This window comes from Phodopus roborovskii, unplaced genomic scaffold, assembly GCF_943737965.1.
Source record: "Phodopus roborovskii unplaced genomic scaffold, PHOROB, whole genome shotgun sequence".
NCBI lineage: Eukaryota > Metazoa > Chordata > Mammalia > Rodentia > Cricetidae > Phodopus > Phodopus roborovskii.
Window position 1 is genome coordinate 33,059,526 of NW_026126407.1, and position 13,393 is coordinate 33,072,918.

Consider the following 13,393-nt stretch of genomic DNA (forward strand, 5'->3'; position numbering starts at 1 on the left):
GTAACCCTAGTAAAAATTACTGGTTCACAAAGTTGGGCTTTGGCGGCATCCTTACTTTGGTCTATCATTGGTAAACAGATGTTTGTTCACAAGTCCCCAAGAGTAGTGTCACAAAACACCCTGTCCCTATACCAGTGAATGTTGTTGCCCTGTCACCACACTGGGGACTCCACTGATCCTTTTCTCTAAGTGTCCAAAGAGCCCAAATTTGGAATAAATGCTTCTTCACCCTTTCCACCCAAGCCGAGTAGCCATTCCCACCCTTTTGGATGGGGAAGGCTTTGCTCTAGCCCTTTCTTGGCAGCCAGACTTTCATTACTCATCAGCTCCCAGGGTGTCTCAGAGGCTGCCAAGAGCAGACAGGCAGCTCTCCAAGCCAAGCATCCTTATCTCCAGCATCTATGTGGACATTGAAAGTGGGACCATTGGTGGGGAAATTATAAGGCCTTCAGAGTCCTGGTCAAGTTCGCAAAATTCTAGGAGGCCAGGTGGACAGGGGCTGAAGAAAGAATGGGCAGTCAGTCAATGCACACAGCCAGGCAGTGTCGCCTATTCATCCCCTCCATCCATGAATCGAGACAGTTATGCCGGAAGGCAAATCAATGCAGAGATATTTCTGAACTAGGCCACCGCCCAGCATGAATGAGGTTAGGGAAAAGCTGGACCCGTGGAAGCCAGGAGGCTTCAGGCAATGCACTTCTCAGCAGAATCTTGGGTAGATGAAAGAATCAGGGTCAGAGGCGCCAAATCCCTGCCCAGCCTGCTATTTCTCCCTGCCTCCTGCTAATCGCCTTCTCTTCCTGCTATACACTGGAGCTAAGACAGCAGCTGCTTCCAGTCCCTTCTTACCCTTAGTCTCTCTCTCTCTCTCTCTCTCTCTCTCTCTCTCTCTCTCTCTCTCTCTCTCTCTCTCTCTCTTCTCTCTCTCTCTCTCTCTCTCTCTCTCTCTCTCTCACACACACACACACACACACACACACACACACGCCAGCAATCAACTCCAAGAAGCACCGGAAACGCAGCCTAAGGAAATCCAAGCAGGATGTGAAGCAGCCCAGCCATCTCCCAGCGGTCAAGAGACCAAGGAAGAGCTCTGTCTTGGCAGGGTGCCCCACAAAGGGACCAAGAATGATCTCTAAACTTCTTCCTTTCCAGCTGTGACAGCTACATCAGACTGGCATTGAAGGTGAGGTAAGTGGTTTGTGTCAGACAAAAGAAGGGAGAAAGCCACTTACTCATTTTTCTCCAGGTCCAGGATCAGCTCTTGCCCTTCAGCCATGACCCTGAGCTCTGCTGTGAGTGGATGCTAAAAACAACAATAAAAGGATGTCAGTTCCTGGAAGCAGGGACTGAGGCTCCCAGGGCCCGGCACCGGATCTGACACAGTGCCAGCACATGGATCCTCCGGAAGCCAGCGAGGAAAGGTCATTAGCCTTTCCAGCCCAAGCTTGAAGTGACCTCAGTCCCACAACAACCCAAATCTTCCCCATCTGCTTTCCCCCAAGCTAAGAGGAGAAACTCTGGCTGAGGCTCAAGGCTGAGCAGGTGCATGCAATCTTGTGAAGGGTCACACAGGGAGACCTGATCCTTAGAAGTAAATTACCTGGACAGTCAGACCCAGGGTTGATGTACAGGTTGACATCTGTGGTCGTGTGAACCTGGACATATTACTGTGTATGTGTATACTATATTTGAGTGCATGAGTGTGTGTGTGTCTGTGTGTGTGTGTGTGAGTGTGTGTGTGTGTCCGGGATGAAACCCAGGACCTCAAGCAAACGTGCTATGAACTGAGACACATCCACAGCCCAGTCACAGTCCCTTTCTTAATTCCTGCTTCTCATGTTCCAGACTGGGATCTAGGCTTTAGACTTAAAGACCAGCAAGGCCTTTGATGATCAAATACCTTGTATAATGCCTAAATAATCCTGTTGCCTCATCTTACAAAGGGTTTGAAGGCAGGAAGCAGGGAGACAGATGGGTGCCCAGGCGCTTACACTGGAGACTCACTTCCCAGATTCTGAGGTGCCGACTCAGCACATAGCCAGTGCCCACTGTGATTGCCGCCCGTTTGCCCTGGGGACTTCTGGAGTAAGAGCCCTATCCAGTCACCCTGAGAATCCAGGACACACAGCCCCAGTGGGCATTTGAATACATGACAACAGAACTCCAGCAAGTCCTTATACACGGGGCAGGCACTCACGTGACAGCCCACAGAAAAACAAAAAGGTTGGTACAGTGCAAGTGATACCATGTGCCCCACACAGAGACACAACCTGCTACATGAGAACTAATATTTATTTTTACGTAGGTGATCCAAAAATACTTCTCTCTTTCTGGAGGGTGCTCAGACAGGAGGCTGAAAATCAGATGTTCCCTGTTTCCAGGGAACAGTTCAAGCAAAACAATGAAATTGCATTTCACAGTTCTGTGAAGCTTGCCCATCCAGCTCTACGACAGTTTTCTTCCTGGAACTCCAAAACTGCCTGAAAGGGACAATATCACCACTCCTGGGAAGCCTTGGAAGGTGCCCACTGTTTGTGCTTTTCTAAAGAAGGACCTAAAGTCCTTTCTGCTTAGAGCAAAATTAAACAGACCACTAGCTCCGCGCCATCTGAGAAGCCTATCCTGTGCATATGCATCATCCTACAACATCTGGATCAGAGTCCATAAACAGTCTAATAAGTGATGTCTAATAAGTCAAGAGAATTCCCCAAATACAAGTAAGAATCATAGTAAACTAATCCACACTCTCTCTTCTGTCTGTCTGTCTCTCTCTCTGTCTCTGTCTCTCTCTCCCTCTCTCTCATTCAACAAATATTTATGGTGCCTGGCACTGGGCTGACTACTACCCCTGCAAAATACAATGAGCCACACTCTGGGCAGACAATGGCTGGGAACAAAGACAGGATCTGGTCCTCCACTTTGTTTCTCAGGTTCTTCCTGAGGATGCCCAGCATCCAACATCTGGAGGGAACAAAGGAGCCTCTATAAAAAGTATCATATCCATTCTTCAGCAATAATAGTGAGGGGTGAAATATCCAAAACCTTAAATTTAAAAAGAACAATCTGCCTGAGGATGGATATCTATTAATTTTCTAATGTTTCCTGGGGCTATTTTCAGACTTTCCTACTTTAGGATGGAATGAGTTCATGCATTTTTTTTTTTCTTTGCTTTTAGGGTAAAAATGTTCCCTTCTTTTATTGTCCTAAAATTTATCTGTAAGTCCCCTTACTGTACCCAAGCCGGTGACATGACTAGGGACATGTCTGTGTGACTGTCTGTAGACTTCCGGGCATTTCTCATCTGTTTATCTTTCCAGATTCCAAGGCCACAATTGTCTGAAGTCTTTCCTAACACTTCTTTCCCCAGCTTTAATCTGGCTCCTATCTGTTGCCCAATGAATTACAGGCCATTTGGCCCCCTCAGAGATCACAGAAACTAACCCTTCAAACTGGGCATGGTAGTGTATTGCTATAACCCTTGCACTGTGAAGGTGAAGTAAGAGGGCCAGAGTAGGACATGCATGTAGCAAGACCCTGCCGAAAAAGAAAAAGTCAGCCCTTTTCTACTCTGTTCCTCTTTATTCCCACTAACACTGATTTCATAAATGAGGAAGTATAAGTCATCTTCCAAAGCAGAAGGCCCTGGAACAGGCTACTGTCACGAAACAATCAGATTTCCCTTTCTTGTCATTCCTAACTCAGTTATTCAGAACAGAACCAAGAACACTGACTGTTCTCAGCCATATTCTAATTGCCTTGATAACACCTGTGCATTTTGCTAGTGTTCTGGTTCAATGAGCCTGTAGGATTTTTAAAGATATATAATCTAATGTGAGCTCCCTATCCTGCCTCTTAATAAATTAGCTGCAAAGTGGCATGCACCTGTAATCTCAGCATTGGAGAAATGGAGGTGGGAAGGCTGGAAATCCAGGTTGTAAGCTACAATGGAGACTGTCTCAAAAGAGAACTGGCCAAGGCATGGTGACACTCTGGTGTATGCCCATAATCCTAGAACCAGGAGACAGAAGCAGGAGTTCGAAGTCATTCTCGGCTACATGGCTACACCATGAGTTAGAAGGTAACCTGGGCTACAGAAGATCCCACCTCAGAAAACAAAAAGACAAAAGTAAACAAAAGTTCCAATCAAGATCTGTGACAAAATCACATTTGCACTTAATCTGTGTCAGTATTTTTTAAAGGTGTGTTTGTGTGTGTGTGTACACACGAGCGTTTTGCCTGTATATATGTATGAGCACCGTGTGCATGCCAGGTACCCTCTCAGAGACCTGAAACCTTTGAATCTTCTGGAATTGGAGTTACAGATGGTTGTGACCCACCATGTGGGTGCTGGAACCCCAACCCCGTCCCCTACAAGAACAGAAAGTGCTCTTAACTGCTAAGCTGGTTCTCCAGCCCCAGTCTGTGTCACTATTACTGTGAATTTCCATTTCCTCAGCTAAAAGGGCTTGGGAATGGTCTATACAGGTTTGTCATACAGCAAAGGAAAGTCCCTGGTAAGATACCCCAAACTGACACAGTGAAAGGTTAGGGCCAGAAGCGGAAGCTGCAGTAATGCTTGTGGCCCCACGCCTCGGCAAGGGGACTATCTTCACTCCCCCTTCTCCATCACAGGGCCTTGGGAGGCTTACCTTTCCTTTCCCGGGGCTTTCTGAAGTCCACCACTGAGGTATCACAAGTTCATGCTGTAGCTGGGGGCTGCCTTCTTTATTTCCTCCTGCCAACACAAAATAGCATAACCCTAAGAATCCCAGACCCCCACACCCCAGGCACTCAGGAGTAGGCATACTGCTCCAGACCACTTCGAAGGCAATCCTTGCTGCCTGGAAAGTGCTCTGCCCAGGGCTATCAGAAGACCTGCTGGGATCTACTTTGCCTTGGTGACAAAGTGATAAAGCCAAGGCAAACAAGGTCTGTGTCTGTGCCAAAAGACAGGAAATGAACCGACATTCTCAGGTGATGGTTAATTGCCTTGGAGAAAAATAAGATCGTGCCAAACAGGATAAAGGGACACCTAGCAGGGGGCTTGTTTGAAACAGGATGGCCACTACTGGTGGTGTTTGATTGAGACATCAGGAACCAAAGGAAGGCAGAGATGTGTAAAAAAACAGGGGAAGAGCAAGGAGTAGCAAGTGCAGAAATGGCCTTGGTCGTGAAAAGGACCAAGCAGGAAGGGGATATACTTTAGTAAGTCAGGGGACATTGGTAAATATACCAAGCAAGGTAGGGGGATACTCTAGTTAATCAAAGGATGTTGGTAATAAATGTTCTAAGCAAGACAGCTGTTCGTGTAATGACACAAAGGCATGAAGAGGGTCTGGCTATGATTATAAATAGACTCGGAAAGTTCTGGATGTCTTCAAACACAAGAGTAATAGGTTCTGTATTAGTTTTGTTTTGTTTTCAAAGATAATGGTGGGTGGAGAGTGGGGGAGGGGAATAGGGCTAGAGTAGAAGCCAGGCAACAAGGCTGGCTGGAGAAACAGGAGCCCTCCTGAGAGACGACGATGGCTCCCACTTGAATAGCATCGTGGGGAGTGATGAAGTGGCAAAATTCTGAGTATAATCAGAAGGTTGAGCTCACACTGGTTACCACTGAGCTTTAATTTTCTCTTTGGAGATGATGGTCACCTCCCTGGGAGGTCTTACAGGGCCACAGGTAAGAGGAAAGGTGACATGAAGCCCCTCCCCTTCCCCCGCCCCTGCAAACCATTAGTATTAACTTGCAAATCATTAACCTTAACCATCTTGCTGGCAAGTTCACAGCTGCATTTATTTCACTCCCAAATCTTCTCCAAATCTTCTCACACCCCGTTCTCCCTTCTCACCACCCTTGGAGGTAGCCAGTGAGTTCCCAAGAAAAGAGGTAGGAACCACAAGAGAGACATGTTCAAGGACTTGGAGATGTCAGCACTAGTCACATACCATCTTTTATAAAATTGAGAATTTCCTGGATCCTAAGCAAATGAAGTCTCTGAAACAGGGTAAATGCAAAGACTCCCAGGGATGTAGCTGAGCACGCCAATGTTCTGTTCCTTCTAGTCCAACCACATCAATCACATGAGTGATATAAAAGATGGCTGTGCTGGACATTATGGCACACAGCTGTAATCCCAACAAGAGGCAATCCTTGGCTATGAGTTGGAAGACCGCCTAGAGCTACACAGCATCCTGTCTCAGGGAAGTAACTTTAAAGGTGGCTGGCTGGAGTGGTGGGACTACCATTGATTAAATTTCTTTTCAAATGACTAATGTGATGTGTTTGTAATCAAAATACATCCAAACAAAAACAAAAAAACCTCACTGGTTTCACTTACACTGGTACAAATCAGAAGGGATGATATACTCACATATTTATTCAGTACATCCTATGCTTGGTGCTTAATGTTCATGGGAGAACAATTCGGCATAGTTCCTGCTATAGTGACTGATAAATCTACTCAAACAAAAGGAATGGTGTGGTGTCTAGGAGAATGTCTAAAGGTCTCAGGATCATGAAAAGTGCTGAACACAATGTCAAGTCTAAACAAAAACAGTGCAGTTTAAGACTGTGAAGAATGGTTCACAGGTTGGAAATAAGGCAAGACACACGTGGGATCGTCTTTCCCATCAAATCTGAAGCACTGTTTAACAAGAGGATGGGCGACTTGCCTAAGAGAAGGTTATCTACGGCTTCATTTGCTTTTGATGGAAGGAAGGCCTGTACTCAGTGAAGTCTAACATTAACTGTGGATCTGTGATTGACATAGATGCAGGTGAATTCAGGATGGTGGAGAGATAAGTAACAATTGCGTGGTTCTCTGTCTCAACCAAGGGACTATACCACATCAATCCCCTTATCGATAGGGCCTGGCTAATGATTTTTTAACCAGCTTTAATCAGCCTCTAACACCTCACAGAACAAGTCCTAGGGGGAGAAAAATCTTTGTTGCATTTGTACGAGAGAGGCAGAAGTTTAACTTTGGGGGAAATTATATTTCTGTGGTCTCTTGGTAGAACGTACAGTCACTAAAGTCATAGTTTTGGAAGATGTCATGATTTGGAAAGTACCTTTAAAGTGTGTGTGTGTGTGGTATGTTTCCAAATTCATCTGTATATAGTCATAGGAAGAAGGGGGAACGCAAAATATTAATAGCAATTGCTCATTCGGGGATCATAAGTCATTTTACTACTCGTAGAATTTTTTTTTTCTTCCCAGGTCTACCGCGACTGTGCCTGAATAGTCTCTGTGACTTGGGATCCAGTGAAGCTCAATTTCCTTGCCCTTCTGCTAACAAGTAGGCTGGAAAAATCAGACTAGGTACCTGGCTCCCTCTTACTCAAGGAACCCCAAGCTCCAACGAAAGGAAGACCCTCCTCCTTCCTGTGTGAAGCCCCTTGTGCCTCAGTTTCCCTTTTGGTAGAAGTTCTTTGAAAAAAGGCTTTGTCTGCGGAATGGAGCACGGGGTAGGGGATGGGGCGGACCCTTGTGTCAGGCTCTCAGGGTAGGGGCATGCAGCCTGCCCAACAGATACTCGGGTCACTAGCTTGATTTGAAAATGCTGACAGTTGGTGCAGTAAGCACCGCTCTGGAGTCAGCCCAGCCCTCCAGCTGCTACAGAGCTAAAGCTCTCCCAGGTCAGAATGACAGAAGCCAGGCATTGCCCCTCAGGGACCCTCTCTTCCGCGAAATCCTAAGAGAGCCTCTGAGCGATGGGACCCGGGGAGGGGGGGAGCGGTGTCTGGGAAAACAGTTGTGAAAAACAGACATTTTCCAAACTGGAAGCGCAGAGCCCATCCCCCTTTCTTCACAGACAGGGAAACTGAGGCCAAAAGGAGGGGGGCGTTGGTTGAAATGAAGAGACCTTGTTTCCAGTGTCAGGAGGTCTTCAACGCGGGGCGTACCTATACATATCTGCAATCTCGGTAGTGAACTTCAGCTTATGATCTTCAGGATGGGTGTGCGTGGCCCTGTGATAGTCTTGGAGTAGGGTCTCTGCCAGCGCAGGGATGCGAAGTGCACAGCCAGAGATACACAGTAAATCACCCTACTCTAATCTCTTGGAAGCCTTTGATTTTCTACCACACTAGCATGCATTTGACCCCCAGCAAGATCCCAGGGAGTGGCTCCCCCACTAATTGTGCATAGGATGCTTGGGGTGCTCCTCTGGGGATGCTCCGGGGTTGCGAGAGCAGCCCGCACAAAATAGAGATGAGAGGCGGAGCGGAGATGAGCAACCCTGAGAAAGCAGAGCAAAAACCGGAGAGCAACTGAAAGAGAAGCCCCAAGAGGAAAACAGGGGAAGGAGATGGAGAGAGGAAGGCAAGCGGTGAGAGGACCCACTGCTTTCTGATTGCTCGGGGCACGCACCAGGTCCACGACCTCCCGTGGCTCACCGCACGAGAACAAAGCCTGGGCTCCTAGGCTTGCGAGCGGCAGCACTTACGCCCCGGGGAGTGGCAGAGCCCGCAGGGATAGCGGTCACGGAGCCCCAGGCCTGCAAGAGTGACTCCCAGACCCCCAGGCCACCCACCCAAGCCACCCCAAGACCCTACTGTGCGCTGCCACTTACTTGTGGTCCACCCCGGCTCGCACGCCGCCAGCGGCCAGTGTAGCTGCAGAGCGAGAGCCAGCAAACCGAACCGGGCGGCGCCCGCGCGCCCGGGCATGATAGCAGTGGCCCTCTCACTGTCCGTGATCACACGTCCCCTGCCATTGCCTGTCCCGGGCCTAGCGGCGGCGGCGCTTTTCAACCAACCGCTGGCCCAAAAGCCTCCAAGTCCGCTGCCCAGACGCTCCGCCCACAGCCCCTCAGGGCTCAGCCTGGAGAAGGGGGAGGGGAGGCGCCAAGAGAGGGGGGGGGCGGCTGGAGGGGCAGAAGTGGGAGAAACTAGGGACAGAAGCCTCATGGAAGCTCCGCTGATTCAGGTGAAGGGCACCCAGGGAAAGGGATGTTCCGAATCCTGGAGTAATCCACCATGCTTGAGACTAGGAGAGAATACAGAGCTGGGGTTGAAAGGGTTAATCCAGACCCTTCAGCTGCACCGAGACTAGTTTACTCTGACTAGTTTACTCTGTCCTGCTTTGTGCTAAGAGCTTTGGGTGAGTGAAGCTACTCCTTTCAGAACTGCCACCCAGGGTTGGCCATTCTTGGAGGCAGGTTCTGAAAGAGTTAATTCCAAGGCAAAGAAATAAGTGCTAAAAGAGGTTGTTTTCTTATCTGGACTCCAATCTGGGCCTTTAGTCCATTCCTTCTGATTGGGAGGAGGAGTGGAGAGGAGGGGTGGGTGGTTGCCGATCCTGCATCCCAGAGGACAGGACATCTGTGCTCCTGAAGAGCAGAAACTGAACACCAGGCCTAAGAAACAGCCTAGACCACACTATTGCAGAGGAGGGAAGCCAAGGGCTGTACCTTGAGGAGCAGAAGGGAGCAGATTTTGGGATGGGGTGTGGGTTTAAGGTTTGGGATGGAATGGAAGGTGAAACCCTAGAATAATGACTATCACTAGAAAAGTTACAGTAGCAAACACTTGGGACTTCCTTTTATTGACATTCCCTAGGTGGTAGGGCCTCTGCAACAGAATCTTTAAATGAGTCCGCTGTGAACTCAGAACTTATCTCAGAGGTAGAGCGTTTGTCTAGCGCTCACAAAACTCTGGGTTCCATCCCCAGCTCCTCATAATTCCAGTAGTGTGGTGCACCACTGAAATCCTAGCACTTAGGTGGAGGCCTGAGAATCAAAAGCTCAAGGTTTATCCTTTGCTTTATGATGAGTTTGAGGCCAGCCTGGACTATTGAGACAGTCACTATCTAGAATAACAATGATAATTAGCCTGATCATCCGAAGCGGGTAGATATTAGCATTATCTCTGCTTTGAAACATGGTGGGAGGGGGGAGCAAACCTGTAGAAAAGTAAGACACTTGCCCAAGATCACACAGCTAAAGTCAGGCTTCCATTCGGGTCCACATCTACACTATTACCTGCAGTATTCGATGAACAAAGAACAGAGACAGTTATAACCAGAAGTGGCCGCCGGTATAAGAATGCTTAGCAAACTTCCAAGGTCGCTCTGGAAGCTGAGTCTGGTGTCTACACTTGTCAGTTCCTTTCCCCAAACCTCTGGCCAGAGCTAGATAGTACTTAACTGAAGATGTCAGGCTGAGAACTCTGGGCGGATGGTCAGGATATCTGCAAGGACATCTCACTGTGGGGAGATAAAAAGTGTGGTTCTTAACCATTGCTGTGAGTGGGAACTAAATGTGTTCTTCCAAACTGCTAGGATGGAAAAGCAGATAATGGCTTAGGGCAGGGCGTTGCTTTTGTGTCACCCAGGCAACAAGAGGTGTGACTGGAATGAGGCAGAAAAGAATTGCTTGACAGTCGTGGAAGCTGGAATTTTAAGCCCCATGTGTCATCGGGTCAGATGCTGATAATCTTTCTATTTGTTTGTAAATAACTGTGTATTCACCTGGCCCCTTCTCTGTTTGAACAGAGAGCAAGCTCTGGCCTCTTCCTCTCCTGAGGATGCCAATGGTATCTGTGAGTCCATCCTCATGGACTCATTTAATCCTGTTATCTCTTTGTGAGCACCATTGCTACATACAGCAGGGCTAGGGGTCCAACATGGTGGAGGGGGTGCAATTTAACGAGTCACATATTGTCCTCTCATTCCCAGAAGATCATGCTTTCACAAACAAACAAAAGAATGCAAAATGAACAAAAAAAACAAAAACAAAAACAAAAACACCCACTCACCCTCTCACAGCAGCCCTTAAAGTTCACACTGGTGTGGATTGCCAGTCCTAAATCTCATCTGAGTACCACCTCACTTAGGGATGCCTGAGATGGGTGTGGCTCATCCTTGAGCAAAACCCCTGCTGTGAGCCTATGAAAGCTGACAAGGTCTGATTTCCAAATGATAATATTTCAAAGGGAGTAGGTAATAAAAAAGAATGGGATGGCAGGTAACAAGGAGTCCAACCAACACTTTAGCCAAATTTATTATCTGCCCTCTAGGTCAGTAAGGGTGCAGGAGGAGGAGAGGACACCCTTGCCCTGGGTTTGTGGTGGGAGTAGAAGAAACCCTGATCAACTCTGAAAAGTCTTTAGGGTCATTCTTCCCTTTTTGTCAAGGAGAAGCAGGTGACAGCCTTCCTTCTTTTCCCAACTGTACTCCTAGGGTCCCTTCTGTATTCCCAGCTTCTACTAAACTGGCTGATTAACTATGTGTGTAATGGAAGTGGAAGGATTGTCCAGCCACAGTCTTTCAAACTCCCTCCACCATGCTCCTCATTATTTACAATGAATAAGCTGAGAATGGGCCAAATCAGCAAGCTCAGGTTCTGTTTACAATTCATATGTCTTGTTCTTGCCTCTAAATAAGCAACATGAAGAAATCAAGATGCTTTACCGAGGAACCTCCACAGCTAATTGCACACCTGCTGTTGGGTTGAATATAGCAAGTCATGTGTGTGGAAGGCCTGGTCCCCAGCTTCTGGCACCATCCAGAGGTGATTACATCATAGGGATGCTAACTTCATCAGTGGGTTAATCTTTCTGAATGGGCTACCAGGAGGGCCATCCTGCTTAGAGGAAGTAAGGCACTGGGGGCCTGTCTTTGAAGGCTATCTTCACCCCAACCTCTCTCTGTTCTCTGGCTATCAGGAGGTGATACCCTTAGTTCCAAACCCCCCACACACACACACTCCCACCATATTTCTGTCCTGCTATAGTTCTCAGTACCATGCAGCCAAGTGACCATGGAAAGAAACCATGAACCCAATAATGCTTTCCTCTTTTTAGTTGTTTATTTCAGGTATTTTGTCATAGCAACAAGTGACTAACATAGTATTCAAGTTTGTTGTTTGCAGTTTCTACTTTGCACAGAACACTAGAGCACAGTTTCTAACATGTTTCTGATTGCCAACATGGGTTCCTAAGACCTCCCCAGGACTGCCTTGGTTGGATGGATGGATGGATGAATGGATGGATGGATGGATGGATGGGAGGATGGGAGGATGGATGGACGAACATAGCAAAAGCTGGCTTTAAATTCATGTCTATCTTTCTGCCTCAGCCTTCTGAGTCCTGGGATTACAGGCATGACCCATCATCAAACCCTTGAATCACCACTAGTATTCATATTTGTATATTTCACAGTATAATGTTCACTCTGATGTAAAGCAGTGGTCCTCAACCTTCCCAATGCTGCAACCCTTTAATACGAGTTCCTCATGTTGTGGTGACCCCCAGCCATAAAATGATTTCATTGCTACCTCATAACTAATTTTGTTACTGTTATGAATCATAATATAAATATCTGATATGCAGGATATCTGATATGCAACCCCGTGAAAGGGTCATTCAACCTCCAAGTTGAGAACCACTTATAATATAAATATCTGGCATGCAAGAAATTCATCATGAGACCCCTGTTAAGGGGCCATTCCACCCCCAAGTTGAGAAATAGAAGCAGTCTCTGAGAATGAGATGCTCTCAACTCACTCTTTTCTGGCTGAGCCCTTGGTAGAATCACCTAATGTCTGTATTTGTGCATTCTTCAAGGCATTCTTGATGACTGTGTTCCTCAGAGCTCTGCTGCCTCTACCCATTCCTCACCTCCACACTGTTACAGGAAGCTCAGTTCATCAGCACCAAAATCTGTACTGTTTTGATAATAGTGCTATCCCAAAATAACAGATCAAAGAGCAGGTTGGTGCCTTGTGTCACACAATTTACTGTCTTGATCCGAGTGCCATGGAGGCTGGTTTCTGGTGAGAAAACTAACCACTCTCTACACACTCATGGTGGCATACACACACACATACACACACACTCACTCACACACACAAACACACACACACACACACAGAGAGAGAGAGAGCAGACAGACAGAATAATAAATTTTTAAAATGTCACTTCCTAAGAATTAAAAATTGATGCCTGGAGAGATGGCTCAGTGGTTAAGAGCACTGATTGCTCTTCCAGAGGACCCAGGTTCAATTTCCAGGATCCACAAGGCAGCTCATAGCTGTCTGTAATTCAGTCCCAGGGAACCCAACACTAATGCACATAAAATATAAACAAATAATTTAAAAAAGAATTAAAAATTGAGAGTAGGAGGAAAGGTTCACATGGTAAGCTGATACCAAGTCAACCAAGATTATATATGCTTGGGAGACTGAAGCCTAGAACAGTGTGACATCACTTTTTCTCTCCATTTGCAACATCGAAGGCAGTTCTCCCCACAGTACATTGGACATAGCATAAATTGAAGAATTTGAGTCACAAGACAGGCCTCAGAGTTTCCCTGGAGAACTTTCCCTGTGGTTTCTGAGGTCCATAAAATAAATGATTAAGCAAAGGAAAAAAAAAAAAAAAGCTTGCATTT

General features: G+C 47.0%; 1 protein-coding gene across 4 annotated transcripts in view; it reads right to left on the reverse strand.

The window, feature by feature from the left end:
• Nucleotides 1–13,393, reverse strand: part of Adam19 (ADAM metallopeptidase domain 19) — a 1,172,352-nt gene that overhangs the window by 71,730 nt on the left and 1,087,229 nt on the right. Inside the window, exons 1-3 of one of the 4 annotated variants that reach the window (XM_051180870.1) lie at nt 8,574–8,792; nt 4,653–4,738; nt 1,236–1,306 (exon numbers count right to left, since the gene is read on the reverse strand). The exons of the other annotated variants lie outside the window; for them this stretch is intronic. Coding sequence (XP_051036827.1) covers nt 1,236–1,306; nt 4,653–4,738; nt 8,574–8,670 — 254 coding nt within the window. The 5' untranslated portion in view covers nt 8,671–8,792. Of the gene's footprint in view, nt 1–1,235; nt 1,307–4,652; nt 4,739–8,573; nt 8,793–13,393 lie in introns of those variants that run through there. 4 annotated transcript variants of the gene reach the window in all.